We start from the raw sequence: 16,145 nt of genomic DNA on the forward strand, positions 1-16,145 counted from the left end.
TCTGATATTGGCTTCCAGAACACTGCTAAATTTTTGCAGCAGAGCTCTTACCCCTCTATCAGGCTACCCAGCACATCCAGCAACACAGGCTTTTTAATTGTGTCATATGGTCCGATTCTCGAATGCCCTACAGAGGGTCTGTGTGCTGTACACAGCCCATCCTTTAGTGCATTGGGTCCAAGAAAGCTTCCACTTGCTTGCTGTTGAGGGAGCCACCATGCTGTTCATGTGGGTTTCTGGTCATGTTGGTCTGATGGGAAATGAGATTGTTGAAGCTGCCGCCATGCAGTCCTCCTACCTTGGCCTGCTAGCTCTTCCATTCCTTCTGATAATCTCCTCCATGTTGTGGTCTGTCAGCAGATTGTGTCACTTTGGCATCACCAGTAGCCTTCTCTTCACGGAAACAAGCTCTAAGGAATTAATTAAACCTCTCCAAATCACTTGGCCAACCTCCTCTCGGCCCTCTCCTCACGAGGAGATCATTTTAGTTAGTTTGCGCATTGGGCACTGACCTTTTAGGCATCTCCATTAGTTAAGTGGTGATTCCCCACCACTTTGTGCTCATTGTCATCAACCCTTGATTTTTCACCATTTCCCAACCCAACGGCCTTTTTTTAACTGCTTATGTTCAAGTGTATGTTTGCGGTCTGAGTTATCGAGCAGTTTAGTGAATGACTTTTTAACTGTCGTAGCAGTATGGCAAAGGACATTATTCTTTGGTTAGGGAACTCCACTGTCTCTACAGCATATTTTGTGGACCTTTCTCCAAGGGGATTTGTAGCTTTCTTTCCTTCTGTCGATTGGGCTTAACGTATAGTCGCTTCTAACTTATTGGTATTCTAAGGTTATGACACGAGTGCTTATGACCTTAGTTGTTTTTGCACCCTAAAATTATTACATAAATTAGAGGTGTGGCTAATAAATTAGAGGTGTGGCTAAGAAATGGTTTAAGTCGTACCTAGAACAAGATGAGGTATCACATATTTCAAAAGGATTTCTAGTAAAACACCTGTCAGATACAAAATATATTAATAGAGGCAATCCCACAGGAGAGTGCATTAGGTCCATTCCATTTTCTTATTTGCTTTAACAATTTCTCACAGTGTGTTGGACATGGAGAAAAAACGTGTTTGCCTATGACAGCAACGTAGTGATGACAGCTAAAATTCCAAAACAGTTGACAGAACATGCTGATGCAGTCCTTAAAGATGTTCACAATTGGTCACTGAGAAATAAAGTAACTCTAAACATAAAGAAAACTAATTGTATGTACTTCTGGTTGAATAAAAAAACACAGTGATGCTAGATTCAGAATTGATGATTATGTATTAGAATGTGTAACAGACACCAAATTCTTGGGGTTCAAGGTAGAGTGTCAGTTGAAATGGACAGTACAACCACAGCATGTTATGCTTTGTGAATACTTGCATCAGTTTGCAATATTTCATCCCTCCAAGTGACCTATTTTGGATTTATCAAGTGGTGTTCAGTAAGTAATGCAGTACTTTTTTTTCTGAAAGCAGATTTGTTTTATTCAGGATTCCAATACACCATATTATTCCCTATTCTTTTGGTTACAGAACCCTGTTTTTCAATATTAATCTCTGTTCAGTGTGACAAGCTTATGCAACCTTACTGGGAGGGCCTGTATGTGCACATGGTACCACTCTACTGATCAACATCAGAGCCAACATCTTGCTGCCTCAATAACCTCCCTGTTGGCCACGCACTTAATTGGGCAAAATGGATGGAAGCTGGAAGGTGTGAGACACAGGCTGTAGGGTGGATTAGGAAGAACAGTTCAAAAATGACTTTCTTCCATCCTACAATGCTGCGATGTTTTCTTTTGTTACTCTTCTCTATAGCATTACCCTTCTCAGTGTCTGTTCTTTCTCTTTTTTCCTATGTTTATTCATCGCCTTCCAACCTGCATCTACTTCTGAGCCATGCTGTATCAACGGTCATCCTTGCACAACACAGACTCCGTGATCGCACGGATTGTCGATGCACCATCTGATCTACATCTACATCCATACTCCGCAAGACACCTGACGGTGTGTGGCGGAGGGTACCCTGAGTACCTCTATCGGTTCTCCCTTCTATTCCAGTCTCGTATTGTTCGTGGAAAGAAGGATTGTCGGTATGCTTCTGTGTGGGCTCTAATCTCTCTGATTTTATCCTCATGGTCTCTTCGCTAGATATACGTAGGAGGGAGCAATATACTGCTTGACTCCTCGGTGAAGGTATGTTCTCGAAACTTTAACAAAAGCCCGTACCGAGCTACTGAGCGTCTCTCCTGCAGAGTCTTCCACTGGAGTTTATCTATCATCTCTGTAATGCTTTCGCGATTACTAAATGATCCTGTAACGAAGCGCGCTGCTCTCCGTTGGATCTTCTCTATCTCTTCTATCAACCCTATCTGGTACGGATCCCACACTACTGAGCAGTATTCAAGCAGTGGGCAAACAAGTGTACTGTATCCTACTTCCTTTGTTTTCGGATTGCATTTCCTTAGGATTCTTCCAATGAATCTCAGTCTGGCATCTGCTTTACCGACGATCAACTTAATATGATCTTTCCATTTTAAATCACTCCTATTGCGTACTCCCAGATAATTTATGGAATTAACTGCTTCCACTTGCTGACCTGCTATTTTGTAGCTAAATGATAAGGGAACTATCTTTCTATGTATTCGCAGCACATTACACTTGTCTACATTGAGATTCAATTGCCATTCCCTGCACCATGCGTCAATTCGCTGCAGATCCGCCTGCATTTCAGTACAATTTTCCATTGTTACAACCTCTCGATACACCACAGCATCATCTGCAAAAAGCCTCAGTGAACTTCCGATGTCATCCACCAGGTCATTTATGTATATTGTGAACAGCAACGGTCCCATGACACTCCCCTGTGGCACACCTGAAATCACACTTACTTCGGAAGACTTCTCTCCATTGAGAATGACATGCTGCGTTCTGTTATCTAGGAACTCCTCAATCCAATCACACAATTGGTCTGATAGTCCATATGCTCTTACTTTGTTCATTAAACGACTGTGGGGAACTGTATCGAATGCCTTGCGGAAGTCAAGAAACACGGCATCTACCTGGGAACCCATGTCTATGGCCCTCTGAGTCTCGTGGACGAATAGCGCGAGCTGGGTTTCACACGACCGTCTTTTTCGAAACCCATGCTGATTCCTACAGAGTAGATTTCTAGTCTCCAGAAAAGTCATTATACTCGAACATAATACGTGTTCCAAAATTCTACAACTGATCAACGTTAGAGATATAGGTCTATAGTTCTGCACATCTGTTCGACATCCCTTCCTGAAAACGGGGATGACCTCCACCCTTTTCCAATCCTTTGGAACGCTACGCTCTTCTAGAGACCTACGGTACACCGCTGCAAGAAGGGGGGGGGGGGGGGGCGGCAAGTTCCTTCGCGTACTCTGTGTAAAATCGAACTGGTATCCCATCAGGTCCAGCCTTCCCTCTTTTGAGCGATTTTAATTGTTTCTCTATCCCTCTGTCGTCTATTTCGATATCTACCATTTTGTCATCTGTGCGACAATCTAGAGAAGGAACTACAGTGCAGTCTTCCTCTGTGAAACAGCTTTGGAAAAAGACATTTAGTATTTCCGCCTTTAGTCTGTCATCCTCTGTTTCTGTACCATTTTGGTAACAGAGTGTCTGAACATTTTGTTTTGATCCACCTACCGCTTTGACATAAGACCAGAATTTCTTAGGGTTTTCTGCCAAGTCTGTGCATACTTTAGCATATCTTTGTGTGTTTCTGCATGTCTTTATATATTTTTCAAGCATCTTTACATGTATTTTCTTTCATCCAGCTCCTCTCATAACCATCAACACATATTTTGCCCATTTATCCATCATTACCATTTTCTTTAAACCATTCCTGCCTCAGTACATAGAACTTTACTTTCGAATTCATTGAACGCCTCTCGCATAGCCCTCCTCACACTACATTTCGCTTTGCGTAATTTTTGTTTGTCTGCAAGGCTTTGGCTATGTTTGTGTTTGCTGTGAAGTTCCCTTTGCTTCCGCAGAAGTTTTCTAACTCGGTTGTTGTACCACGGTGGCTCTTTTCCATCTCTTACGATCTTGCTTGGCACATACTCATCTAACGCATATTGTACGATGGTTTTGAACTTTGTCCACTGATCCTCAACACTATTTGTACTTGAGACAAAACTTTTGTGTTGAGCTGTCAAGTACTCTGAAATCTGCTTTTTGTCACTTTTGCTAAACAGAAAAATCTTCCTACCTTTCTTAACATTTCTATTTACGGCTGAAATCATCGATGCAGTAACCGCTTTATGATCGCTGATTCCCTGTTCTGCGTTAACTGTTTCAAATAGTTCGGGTCTGTTTGTCACCAGAAGGTCTAATATGTTATTGCCACGAGTCGGTTCTCTGTTTAACTGCTCAAGGTAGTTTTCAGTTAAAGCACTTAAAAAAATTTCACTGGATTCTTTGTCCCTGCCACCCGTTATGAACGTTTGAGTCTCCCAGTCTATATCCGGCAAATTAAAATCTCCACCCAGAACTATAACATGGTGGGGAAATCTACTCAAAATATTTTCCAAATTATCCTTCAGGTGCTCAGCCACAACAGCTGCAGAGCCAGGGGGCCTATAAAGACATCCACTTACCATGTCTGAGCCTGCTTTAACCGTGACCTTCACCCAAATCATTTCACATTTCGGATCTCCATCAATTTCCTTCGATACTATTGCACTTCTTATCGCTATAAACACGCCTCCCCCTTCACTGTCCAGCCTGTCTCTGCGGTATACATTCCAATCAGAGTTTAGGATTTCATTACTGTTTACGTCTGGTTTCAGCCAACTTTCTGTCCCTAGTACTATATGGGCGTTATGACCGTTTATTAATGAGAGCAGTTCTGGGACCTTTCTATAGACGCTCCTGCAGTTTACTATTAGCACATTAATATTGTTATTCCCTGTTGCATTTTGCCTACTCCTACCTTGCCGCGTCTCAGGAGGCGTCTTGTCGGGCCTAGGGAGGGAATTCTCTAACCTAAAAAACCCCCATGTGCACTCCCATGTTCCAGATTATTTCCTTCGATAGTTATAACTCTATTTATTCTATTGATCCCACCTTATCCCTCATCCTGACATACTTTAGCATTTTGTTTCCCACACCTGCTTGTGCCACATGAACTTTTGATCCTCAACCTAACCCATCACCCATGACTCTCACTTCACTTATAGCAACACATACAATCCCACACGTCATCATTTCTTTTTTCCCAAATTTCTGAATGTTTTCAACATATTTATGTGTATGTTTACTTGTTTTGTCAAGGTTTCACATAGTTTTATGTATTTTTACATATCTGTGCATACTTTAGCATATCTTTGTGTGTTTCTGCATGTCTTTATATATTTTTCAAGCATCTTTACATGTATTTTCTTTCATCCAGCTCCTCTCATAACCATCAACACATATTTTGCCCATTTATCCATCATTACCATTTTCTTTAAACCATTCCTGCCTCAGTGGACCCTTGCTCCATCTTTCTGCACCAGTTCAGAAAAGCATCACTTTCCCTGGCTGAAACCCAGTCCCACGTCCTGTTTCTCAAATGCTGCCTAAACCATGGAATTCCTCCAAATGGCCTACCTGTAAAGATTCCTTTCTCTGGATCGCACCCCTACTTTCACTATGACCTACACCTTTTCGGTCTGTGCAAGGACCTGGCCCTCACAAACCTGATACTGCAAAAACACTACTCCATGGCACAGGCATCCCAGAATCACTTCTGCTCTCTTCACAGGATATTACTACTCTGCAATCCCTATTTCATACACGCATATCTCACATCTCTGAAACTGAATCCCTCCCTCTCCAGCACCTGGAGTAGCATTCCAGACACCGCCTCCATAAGTTATCCAACCTGCTGACATTCTTCTGCCACCTGGGGGCACCACTATTGAACTCTTTATTGTACCCACAGTGTTCCTACTCATCCATACCTCATAGCAACCCTGCCTAGCCAACCTTTTCAATTTGCCACATCCCCTAAAACTCACTACCAACTCTCCACCAAATCCAGTGCCAAAACATTCCCGTAACACTGTTGTTAACATTCCCACCAGAACCCTCAGCTCCCCAGAAGTTTCATAGCTATCCATTCAGTGCTATCCAAAGTTCACACATTTAGCCTTACACCCAAATTTAACCATGCTGGACTTGTCAAAGACCTACTCTCCTTCTCCCAATTCCTACAATGGAAGCACTTCTTTGCAGCCAATCTCTCCAACCAAAAGCACCCTAATTCCATCATTAGACCCTGCCTCCTCCAGTTCACACCACCATCCAACTGTGATCCTTCCTCCCCTCCCATCTAACCACCTGCTAGTCACTTTCCAGGAATTCCTTACCTTCAAGTTAGCCTCACCATCCTTCCCCAGGTCCCTTCTTCAGAACATCAATCTTTCAGTTGAAGAAAGAACAGCCATACACTACCTCAAAACAAATCTTGACCTAATCATCCTAACTGCAGACAAAGGGTCCACCACTGTTGGTATGAATTGCAGTGACTACCTGGCAGAAGGCCTCTGCCAGTTATCTGACTTCTCCACCTATAAACTCTGCCAGAGTAATTCCATCCCAGGAGTCCAACACAAACTCCAATCCCGGCTTAAAACCTTAGTCCCTTCCCAGAGAATTTCACCTGAATCCATTTCCCTCCCACCCCTATCACATCTCACACACCCACCTTCTAAATGCTCCCCAAAATCCACAAACCCAGCAATTCTAGATGCCCAATTGCAACTGGTTATTATGCCCCCACTGAAAGAATTTCGGCCCTCATTGACCAACAACTCCAACCAACTGCCTGTAATCCAGCCTCCCAGGTCAAAGACACAAACCACTTCCTTCGCTGACTCTCCACCATCTTCACCCTATTACCTCCTGGATCCCTACTCATCACTATTGATGCCACCTCCCTATACACCAACATCCCTCATGCCCCTGGTCTTACTGCTATTGAACACTACCTTTCCCAATGTCCTTCAAACTCCAAACCCACTACCTCATTCTTCATAGACCTTACTAACTTTATTCTAACCCACAGCTACTTCTCATTTGAAGGGAAGGTATATAAGCAGATCTGTGGAACAGTCATGGGCACCCTCATGGCACCCTCCTATGCCAACCATTTTATGGGTCATCTAGAGGCGACCTTCCTAGCCTCTCAGAACACCAAATCCCTAGTGTGATTCAGATTCATTGAGGATATCTTCATGATCTCGACTGAGGGCCAAGACACCCTATCTTCATTCCTTCACACCCTCAACACCTTCTCTCCCATCCACTTCACGTAGTCCTCCTCAATCGGCATGCTACCTTCCTAGATGTTGACCTCTTCCTCTCTGATGGCTCCATCCACACCTCTGTCCACATTAAACCCATCAACTACCAACAGTACCTGGATTTTGAAAGCTGTCATCCCTTTCACACCAAAAAATCCCTCCCATACAGCCTGGCCACCCGGGGGCGGCGTACCTGCAGTCACAAAAACTGTCTTGCTCCTCAGTATGCTGAGGGTCCCACCAAGGCCTTCTCAGACAGGCACTACCCGTTGACCTAGTCCGCAAACAGATCTCCTATGCAATTTCCCCTCACACCCCCAATCCTCACACCTCCAAGAACCAGCCACAAATGAGTGTCCCTTTGACCCCCAGGGCTGGAAATTAGTTATCATCATGCCCTGATAACGGACATCTTACCAGAGATACTTCCCACCCCTCCTAAAGTAGTGTTGTGTCACCCACCTAACCACAACATCCTTGTACATCCGTATGCTATGCCCAATCCCAACCCCTTTCCACAAGGATCATATCCCTGAGGAAGACCGAGGTGCAAAACCTGCCCAATCCACCCACCCATCACTTCCTGTTCCACTCCCGTCACAGGTTTATCCTACCCCATCAGGGGCTGGGCCACCTGTGAAACCAGCCATGTCATTTACCAGATCTGCTGCAATCGTTGCACAGCTACCAGCCAGCTGTCCATCACGATGAATAGCCACCACCAAACTGTGGTCAAGAGCAAATTAGACCACCCTGTGGTACAACATGCAGCTGAACATACACTTGATCTCAATGACTGCTTCACTATCCAAGCCATGTGGATCCTTCCCTCCACCACCTGCTTTTCTGAACTGCGCAGATGGGAGTTATCCTTATAGCACCTTGTCTGCTCCCGTAATTATCCCAGCCTCAACCTATGGTAACGTAACATACTGTACTCACACCCTCCATCAAACAGTTTCCATCCTCTCTGCCCTATCATCTCCTCCCCATTCCCATCTCCCTCCCTGTTTGTGTGCAGCCTTCTGCCAATGCATCTTCCCATCTTTTCCTGTGCCTCTCCTTTTTTGCTTCTTTTTCCCCATCTCCCTGCCCCACAGCCTCCTGATTCTGTGCCTTGTTGGCAGTGTAGTCTCTGACACTCCAACAGACAGTGTACGTCTCTCTCGCCACCCGTACACTATTACAACTTCCTCCTCCCCCCCCCCCCTCTCCCCCTCCAGATTGCTGCTTGCATCCCATCTGTTAGTTACATTCCAAACCGAGATGCTGGAGATGGTGATCATGTGTGCGTGAGGTGTGCTTGCTGTGTGTGTGAATGGTGTGTATCTCTCTTTTACTGGTGAATGCTCTGGCTGAAAGCTTTGTGTAAGTGTGTTTTAATTGCACCTGTCTGCAATTTGACATGTCTTCTTTACAATAAGTAGCAGTCTGTCCTTTCCTACATTGTTGATATTCCAACCAGCAGTTGCCATTGTTTAACATTTCACACTTTACTTCACAGACCTCGGAGATGATCTCCAGACCTCTGTTTGTATCTTCAAAAGTGTGTATTGCCACCTCTTGCTGCAGTGATGGCATTCAACCTTTTAGGCATGCTCCTGCTGAATGTGGCAATGTCCTGTTGATGAATCATATCCCATTCTTCCAGGAGGGCATTCTGTAGGTCCTGTAGGGTCACTAGATAGTGCTATGGCCTCTTCTCCCCAGCCTGTTACAAACGTGCTCTATAGGATTCAAATCAGGGCTTTTAGAAGGCCAGCTGTTAGCAAGAATCTCTGTTTCATCCAAGAACTCTCACACAATTCTCGCAACATGTGGACATGCATTGTCATGCATTAATGTGAAATCATTACCAATAAATGGAGCAAAAGGCACAACATGCTCCTCATACCGATGTGAGATAAGGTTCCCATGCTCCATGAAGGCCAAATCCATCCTTGCAGCTGTATTGATTCCTGCCTACACCATCACAGAACAACCCAGAAAAGGCATCCTGGATGAGAATGTGCAAGGGGAATACTTTTCCCCTGGCTTCTCCAGATTCCCTCTCTTCTATCAGGTGATTAGAGGCCAATGACTCATATGTGAACATTTGATCCTATTGTTGTACTGTCCAGCCAAGATGTTCTCTTGTGAAACATAGTCGAGCTGTGCAATGCTCTCTGGTGAGTTCCAAACCTGTTGCAGGTCATCTGGACTGAAGATTGGCTTCTTCCAATATTCTTCGAACAGTTCTTTCACTAACATTGACCCCTTGAACTTGGTGGAGTTTATTCCGTGCTTCAGTAGCAGTGGTGTGACGGTTATGAAGAACTTGAAGTTGTAAGAAGTGGTAATCTCTCTTTGATGTTGCTCTTCTCAGCCTGTTTCTGGTCTCCATGCAAAGCCTCCAGTTTCCCTGTACCTTCATATGGTTGTAGAAATTTTGGAAGGTGTAGTCCTTAACACTTCTGCAGTGTAATCCGTATTGTGGTCATCTTCTCACAAAAGCAACTGCTTGTTTGGGGCTGAATGGCATGTTTACTCTGGAAATCTGATTACAACAATCACAGAAAGATCCTACAAACACATATGATTGAAAGGGGAACAATTCAGGGTACAATAATTAGTGCTACAAGAGTGGGAAAATATTATTTGCTCACATTCAGTGAAGAATTTTCAACTTTGCACGGGGAATAGCAATTGAGGCTAATGCAATAAACAACACTTCATTGTTTGCTTGAAAAGCAAAGCCAATAACATACCCCATATCAAAAAACTGGGTGAAGTGCTTCACTTTGATTACATGGTGCTTGACTTATTTTGTTGTGTAAGGGGTTTCTTGCTGCCTATTTTTGCTGGATATATTTTTTTAAATTTTTGTGGCTCTTTCAAGGTGAATGTTGTATTGCTTTGTGAGTGTAAAGACTGTGTCTATTGTTAAACCATGATGTGAAAAAATTATTTCCTCTTCCCACCATTTGGACATACTTAATGGCATGCTAGTTCTTCCAATTTTAATCAGTTTAACTTACTGTATAACTTATCCATCTGCTTCATTCAAATTTTTGAATTCTATCAGTGTGTAGTTCAGATCTTGCACATATTACATTCTTTGTAAGCCTAAAGTTTCAGGTAATTAACCATAATTAAAATAGTGCATGAATTCATGAATATTATTACTCTGTGACACTATAAAACATGTCTGTGACACTTATAGTAAATACCAAGTGCTGTTAAGATTGTCTGTGGCCAGATTGTCATTCTGTGTTTGAATTGACAGAGATATTTGAAATTGGTGGGACAAGTATGACAAAAGCAGTGGGTACAAGTTTACCATTAACTACTATTACAGACACGAAGATTCATCATATACTATAGATGGTATAGTATTACAAACCAGTGAGTGCCCATTGATGAGGCTGCATATGCTCTGCAGTTTAGTTATGATACTGTCTTCCATGAGACACTCAGTTTCTGCCATGAAGTCAGGCAAGATTTGTGTCACAGGAGTAGCACAAGACAGAACTTGTTGAGATTAGTCAGGGGCACTACAATAGAGAAGTTGACTGCTTTTTGAAAAAAATTAATCACTGTTCGAACGCCACAACTCCAATTCAAATGATGGAGTATGGAGCAGAAACACCCATAATCAGTGGTATATAAAATATTCAAGTCACAATATTCTTCAGGAAAAATGGAACTAACTGTATTTTAGAATGGAGAAGGCATTGTACTCAAAGATTACACAGAGCAGCTGTCTAGTATTGATAGTGCACAATAGTGTGTTACAGGGCCCTAGAAGTTAAAGTTAGCAGTTTGCTTACGAAGGCCTCTTGTTACAGGAAGTGCTGCTGTTGAATGATTAATGCATGTCCAGGCCTACCAAACTAGAGATGGACAAAACCGTTCTCTTCAGACAGGAGCAGAACTGCTCATTCACTGGGATGAACTATCTCTTTTTTCATGGCTCACCACACACCATACACTTAAAAAAAATAATTAAAAGGAAGGCATCTTCCATTTTTAATTCAGGTCCCTATATCTGCATTTTTATCTGATGTGGTCCTATTGCGAAATAACATAGAAAAGAAAGTAAAAAGTTTAACTATGACATTTGGGAGTGAGTTGTAGACTGAAACAAAAGTAAATGAACAAGGAACACAAGCAGTGGAGATGCAATTCCTGAGAAGACTATAAGGGTACATCCTGTCTGATAGGATGAGGAATACTGATATCAGAGAAAAGATGGGAGTGAAAGCTTAAATAAATAGGTTAAGGAATACAAGAACAACAAAGGTCTATGTCACAAGAATGGAAGACAACAGAATGCCAGAATTAATGATGAATTGTTGCTTAGTGGGCGGAAGACCTTTAGAAAGAGCAAGGAAAATGTGACAATATCAATAATTTCAACCAAGAGGGCTTAACAGGCAAATTCCCAACACATGAAAAAGAAGAAGATGACATCTCATATTAAAAACATGAGTTTAGAAAAGTAACTATGGTGTACTAAGTTTGGAAATTACATATAAATCTCTGGTTTGATGTAAGAGGCGTCCAGAAGGCATTAATCTATCTCATTAAATAAATCAAAACTAAAAAAATAGTATAGACACTCACTATCATATATGTAAAAGTAAGTGTGCAAATACAGACTGTTATTATGATAAATAACAATATCCAGAAGAACTGAACTTGGATGAAGAGGTGCTGAGTCAAGAAAGCGAGCTGCAAGCTGAATCAGTGAGTTATCCAAGAGTGCAGAGAGGAGAATGACTCGTGGGCACTTTGCGATCTGCTTTGCTGTGAGCCATGGAAAGCAGTGATCATGCGAGCCTTTGGGAGGGGAATAATCCCTGAGTTGCTTTGTGATCTGCTCCATGTGAGTGGTGACTGAAGACTGCTGCTCATGCAACTCACATGTTCACCAGGAACATATTCAAAGTCTGATGCTACATCAAAGGATAAGAAGTAACAACTCACTCAAAACATTTTTTGGGTGTCTGAAATTTGAGATTTTCTTTTCAAATCAAGGTGTAAATGATAACTGTTTGCAATTTACCACAACAATGTAGAGGAAGTCAAGATGTAGGACATCTGTGATCTGTCGAGTTGAAAAACTACCTTCAATTAATCTACAAAAACTATTTGAGGTAGAGCACATGGGTGTCATGTGAGGTTTTCAGCATTCTCTTGCTCTCTTCATGCAAATTATTAGTGCCAGAGAAAAAAATGAATAGGATCTTTTTTTTTTTTGTAACAAATGTAATGTAGTTTAATTTTTTACTGAGATAGTTTTTGCTAGAGAGATCTCATTTTTTGACTTATTCAAGAAAAATGTACAAAGTGACCCTAAAAAGCACCCCCACCCCACACTCATTCCCCACCAACCAAGATTTCTAGCATGTTCGTGACACTCCCTCTTACCACTGTATACAAATGTGGGACTCCATGAATCATTTCCCATTTTCGACCTTTTTTCGTCTTCATTGACTTGGCTGTTACGTCATATGCTTATTCAGCTAGTTTGTTAAGATTATTAATTTAAGCTTTCCCATGACAGTAGCAAAAGAAGAAAAGGGTTTTGTACATGTAATACAGTAACTAATTAAATTTACAGTTCTATCTAAACTTAACCCTTACAAGCACAATAGGTTTGTAGTAAGAAAGGCAGACAAGCAAAATAATTTAATTGTTGATTAAAGTTCTTGAAATTCACAAAACTGTGAGGTAAAATTTACACATGTGAGCTTTACAATTTGGAAGTGCACCACTAAGCAGGTGGCAAAAATAGCTCAGTCAATGAAGACAAAACAAGGTTGAATATTGGAAATAATTCATGTAGTCAAACATTTTTGTAGAGTGATAGGAGGGATTGCCATGATCAGTATACTAGAAATCCTGAATTTGGGGATGGGGGTGCATTTGAAGGTCACTTTGGACGTTTTTCTTGAATAACTCAAAAAACATGGCTTCTATCAATAACGTATCCCAGTACAAAATTAAATGACATTAAATTTCTTACAAAAAAGGTCCTATTCATCTTTTTCTCTTGGACTAATAGTTTGCACAAAGAGAGCATGAGATATTGAAAATCTCATGCTACAGGTATGTGCAAGTAGTTTAACTTAGGTAGTTTTTGTAGGCCAATTTGCGGTAGTTTTCTGAATATATACTACATGTGTCCCACATCAAATTGTTCGTCTTGACTTCTTCTAGACCACTGTAGTACATTGCAAAGCATTATCCTTTACACTCTGTATAATGCGGCAAAATGATTTCTACATGAATGCAGTGTTCTGAAGACCTGATCTTTGTACATTTTCTGTTCTTTTCATGGCTGAGAAAAGCTGCACACATTACTGTGATATGCAAATTTATTCATACACATGGACACTAGTGTCACTGGAGAGACTATTCGAGGCACCAATCTGAGTCTTTGAATCAATTCAGGAGCGAATTGCCCATCTCTACACCAAATAAATGTAACCTTGCTCCATTTGCACTTCAGGGTGTTGCCTATAGCAATTATCTTGCTCTTTCTGATGATCATCTCTTTGCACCTCTGAAAGATGCTTTATGAGGTCATCAATTTTCATCCAACAACAAGCTGCAGGTCTTACACGAATGATTTTGTAATTAACCAAGAACTTTTGTCCTGGAGGAAGTATGCAAGCTTGTGGCACCTTGGAACAAATGCATTGCAAAGGAGATCATATGTAGAAAATTATGTACCTACATTCTCTAAACGTGTGCATAATAAAATGTAATGACAAAAGTAAAGATGATTTTTTTACTTGTCCTTGTAAAAAGAATCTTCGTATTCAAGAATTTTGTACATTTTGTTGTTCCAGAGCTCATGCTGTTGAACATCGGATCTTTTGTATCACTAAAGAATTTCGGAAAGTGAATGAAGAATTTTATTGCAACGAAGAAATTTGGCAGACAGAGAGAGAGAGATTAATTGATTCAGTCAACAAATTGTGTACTTATGTCACAAATGGAAAAGCATTTTCAGAGGACTGGACCATCTATGGAGGGGGATCCTCAACACAAAGAACACTCAGTGAAGAGATAGCTGAGGTACGGTCTAACAAGAACATATTTTCCTTTCGCATCACAATTTATGGTTTGATCTTATTTACAAGTTTTTTTTTTTTTTTATCAGAACACTCATACAACAGAAATTTATATTTAATGTGACCTATTGCTACTCTATATTTGCCTTACTGAAGTATGCATGTTTCGTTTTAAAACTGTATTTGTAAACTGATACTACAGGCTCATCGTAATCATTCATTTGTATACATGTTTGCTGGCACACGCATGTGTGTTCCCCCCTCTGCCTCCTCCCATACACACATACATGGGATCAAGGGGTCAGTAAGCTGGGAGAGGATGAATGATCAAGAGTCTCAGAAATAAAGTGTGAAGTGGGCTCAGGGAATGGAGGTTGCAATTGTATTGGAGGGGAACAAGATTGATTGAAGAAAGTAGAGTCATGTGTAGGGAGGTGGTAGTGGAGATTGCAGCAGGAGAAGGGATGAGGTGGCAAAGAGCATTTAGAAGTAGCATTCCTAAGCTGCGTATTTTAGAAAAGTTAGCATTATGGGATAGATTAAAATGGCACAAGACATGAAACCACTATTAAGTCATACATATTATGGTTAGTGGCATATTCCGATCTTGAGTGGACTTGGTTAATCTTAGGAAGTGTTGGACACTGGCCCCTCAGATAAGTTGATATTGGTTAGTGCTTGCACTGACACAGGATCCTGTGCCATAGTTTTAGTGAGGTTCTGTCTGAGGTGGCTGCTTTTACTGATGATTTTAACTCTGACAGGATAGGATGCCAGTAACAGAACTGAAGTAGGAAATGTTGGGTGGACAAATGGGTTCAGTCTTATACCTGGTACCTCCATAGTAATATGATCTACTGTGCAATGAGCTAAGACCAGTGGCATATAGACAAACATGGATAGTACATAAGTTGTGGAGGTGGTGGATGGGAGGGCAGAGTGGGTTGACAGTGAGGAGGATATTCCTCATTTCAGAGCTACCAGTTCTTGAAGCCCTGGTGGAAAAAAATGATTCAGTTGTTCCAGTGCTTGATGCTATTGTACTATGAATGGGGAGTTCCATTATGACTGGTGAGCAGGTATATAAAGAGTATTTGCATGTATGTTGTGAAAGGGCATAGGAGATTTGTGAATTTGTTTCTGGACGAGGTGGAGAGAGTATTGTTGGTCTGTAAAGATCTCAGCAAGGTCTTCTGTGTACTTCAGTAGAGACTGTTTTTCACTACATATGCAGGATCTGTGAGTGGCCACACACTATGAGTAGAATTGTTGGTTTGAAAATGATGGCAGCTGTCAAAGTGAAGCTGTTGTTAGTGACCTGTGTGTTTAATGTGAACAGAGGTTTATTTGGGGCCATCAGTGAATTTGATGTCAACATTTAGGAAGATGGATTACTGAGTTGAAGAGGATAACCTGAAGCAAATGGAAGAAAAGGTGTTAAGATTGTGAGAGAGGGTAGATAAGGATGCTTGCCCTGAACCAGGTAAGGCCATAGGCATTGGGAATGTTGGCTAGAGAGAGGTAGCATTAACAATGACAAACATGGCACTAGGTGATGAAAAATAATCAACTGTGGATAGCCGGTGGAGGAAGCAGTTAATACTTTTGATGTAGGATGATGGATTGAAAGTATTGGTTCATAAGGGCAGAAGCAAATCTGCAGCAGTCAGTCAAAGTGGGCTTGTTGTTTAAAAAATTCTTAAAAAGAATAC

The 16,145-nt window shown here is 41.6% G+C and overlaps 1 protein-coding gene across 1 annotated transcript in view; it reads left to right on the forward strand.

The window, feature by feature from the left end:
- The window catches only part of LOC126248875 (coiled-coil domain-containing protein 77-like), a 205,508-nt gene that overhangs the window by 169,288 nt on the left and 20,075 nt on the right, over window positions 1-16,145 (forward strand). The window contains exon 7 of the mRNA XM_049950322.1: window positions 14,209-14,437. Coding sequence (XP_049806279.1) covers window positions 14,209-14,437 — 229 coding nt within the window. The remainder of the gene's footprint in view (window positions 1-14,208; window positions 14,438-16,145) is intronic.

The sequence above is a fragment of the Schistocerca nitens genome, chromosome 3 (assembly GCF_023898315.1).
Source record: "Schistocerca nitens isolate TAMUIC-IGC-003100 chromosome 3, iqSchNite1.1, whole genome shotgun sequence".
NCBI lineage: Eukaryota > Metazoa > Arthropoda > Insecta > Orthoptera > Acrididae > Schistocerca > Schistocerca nitens.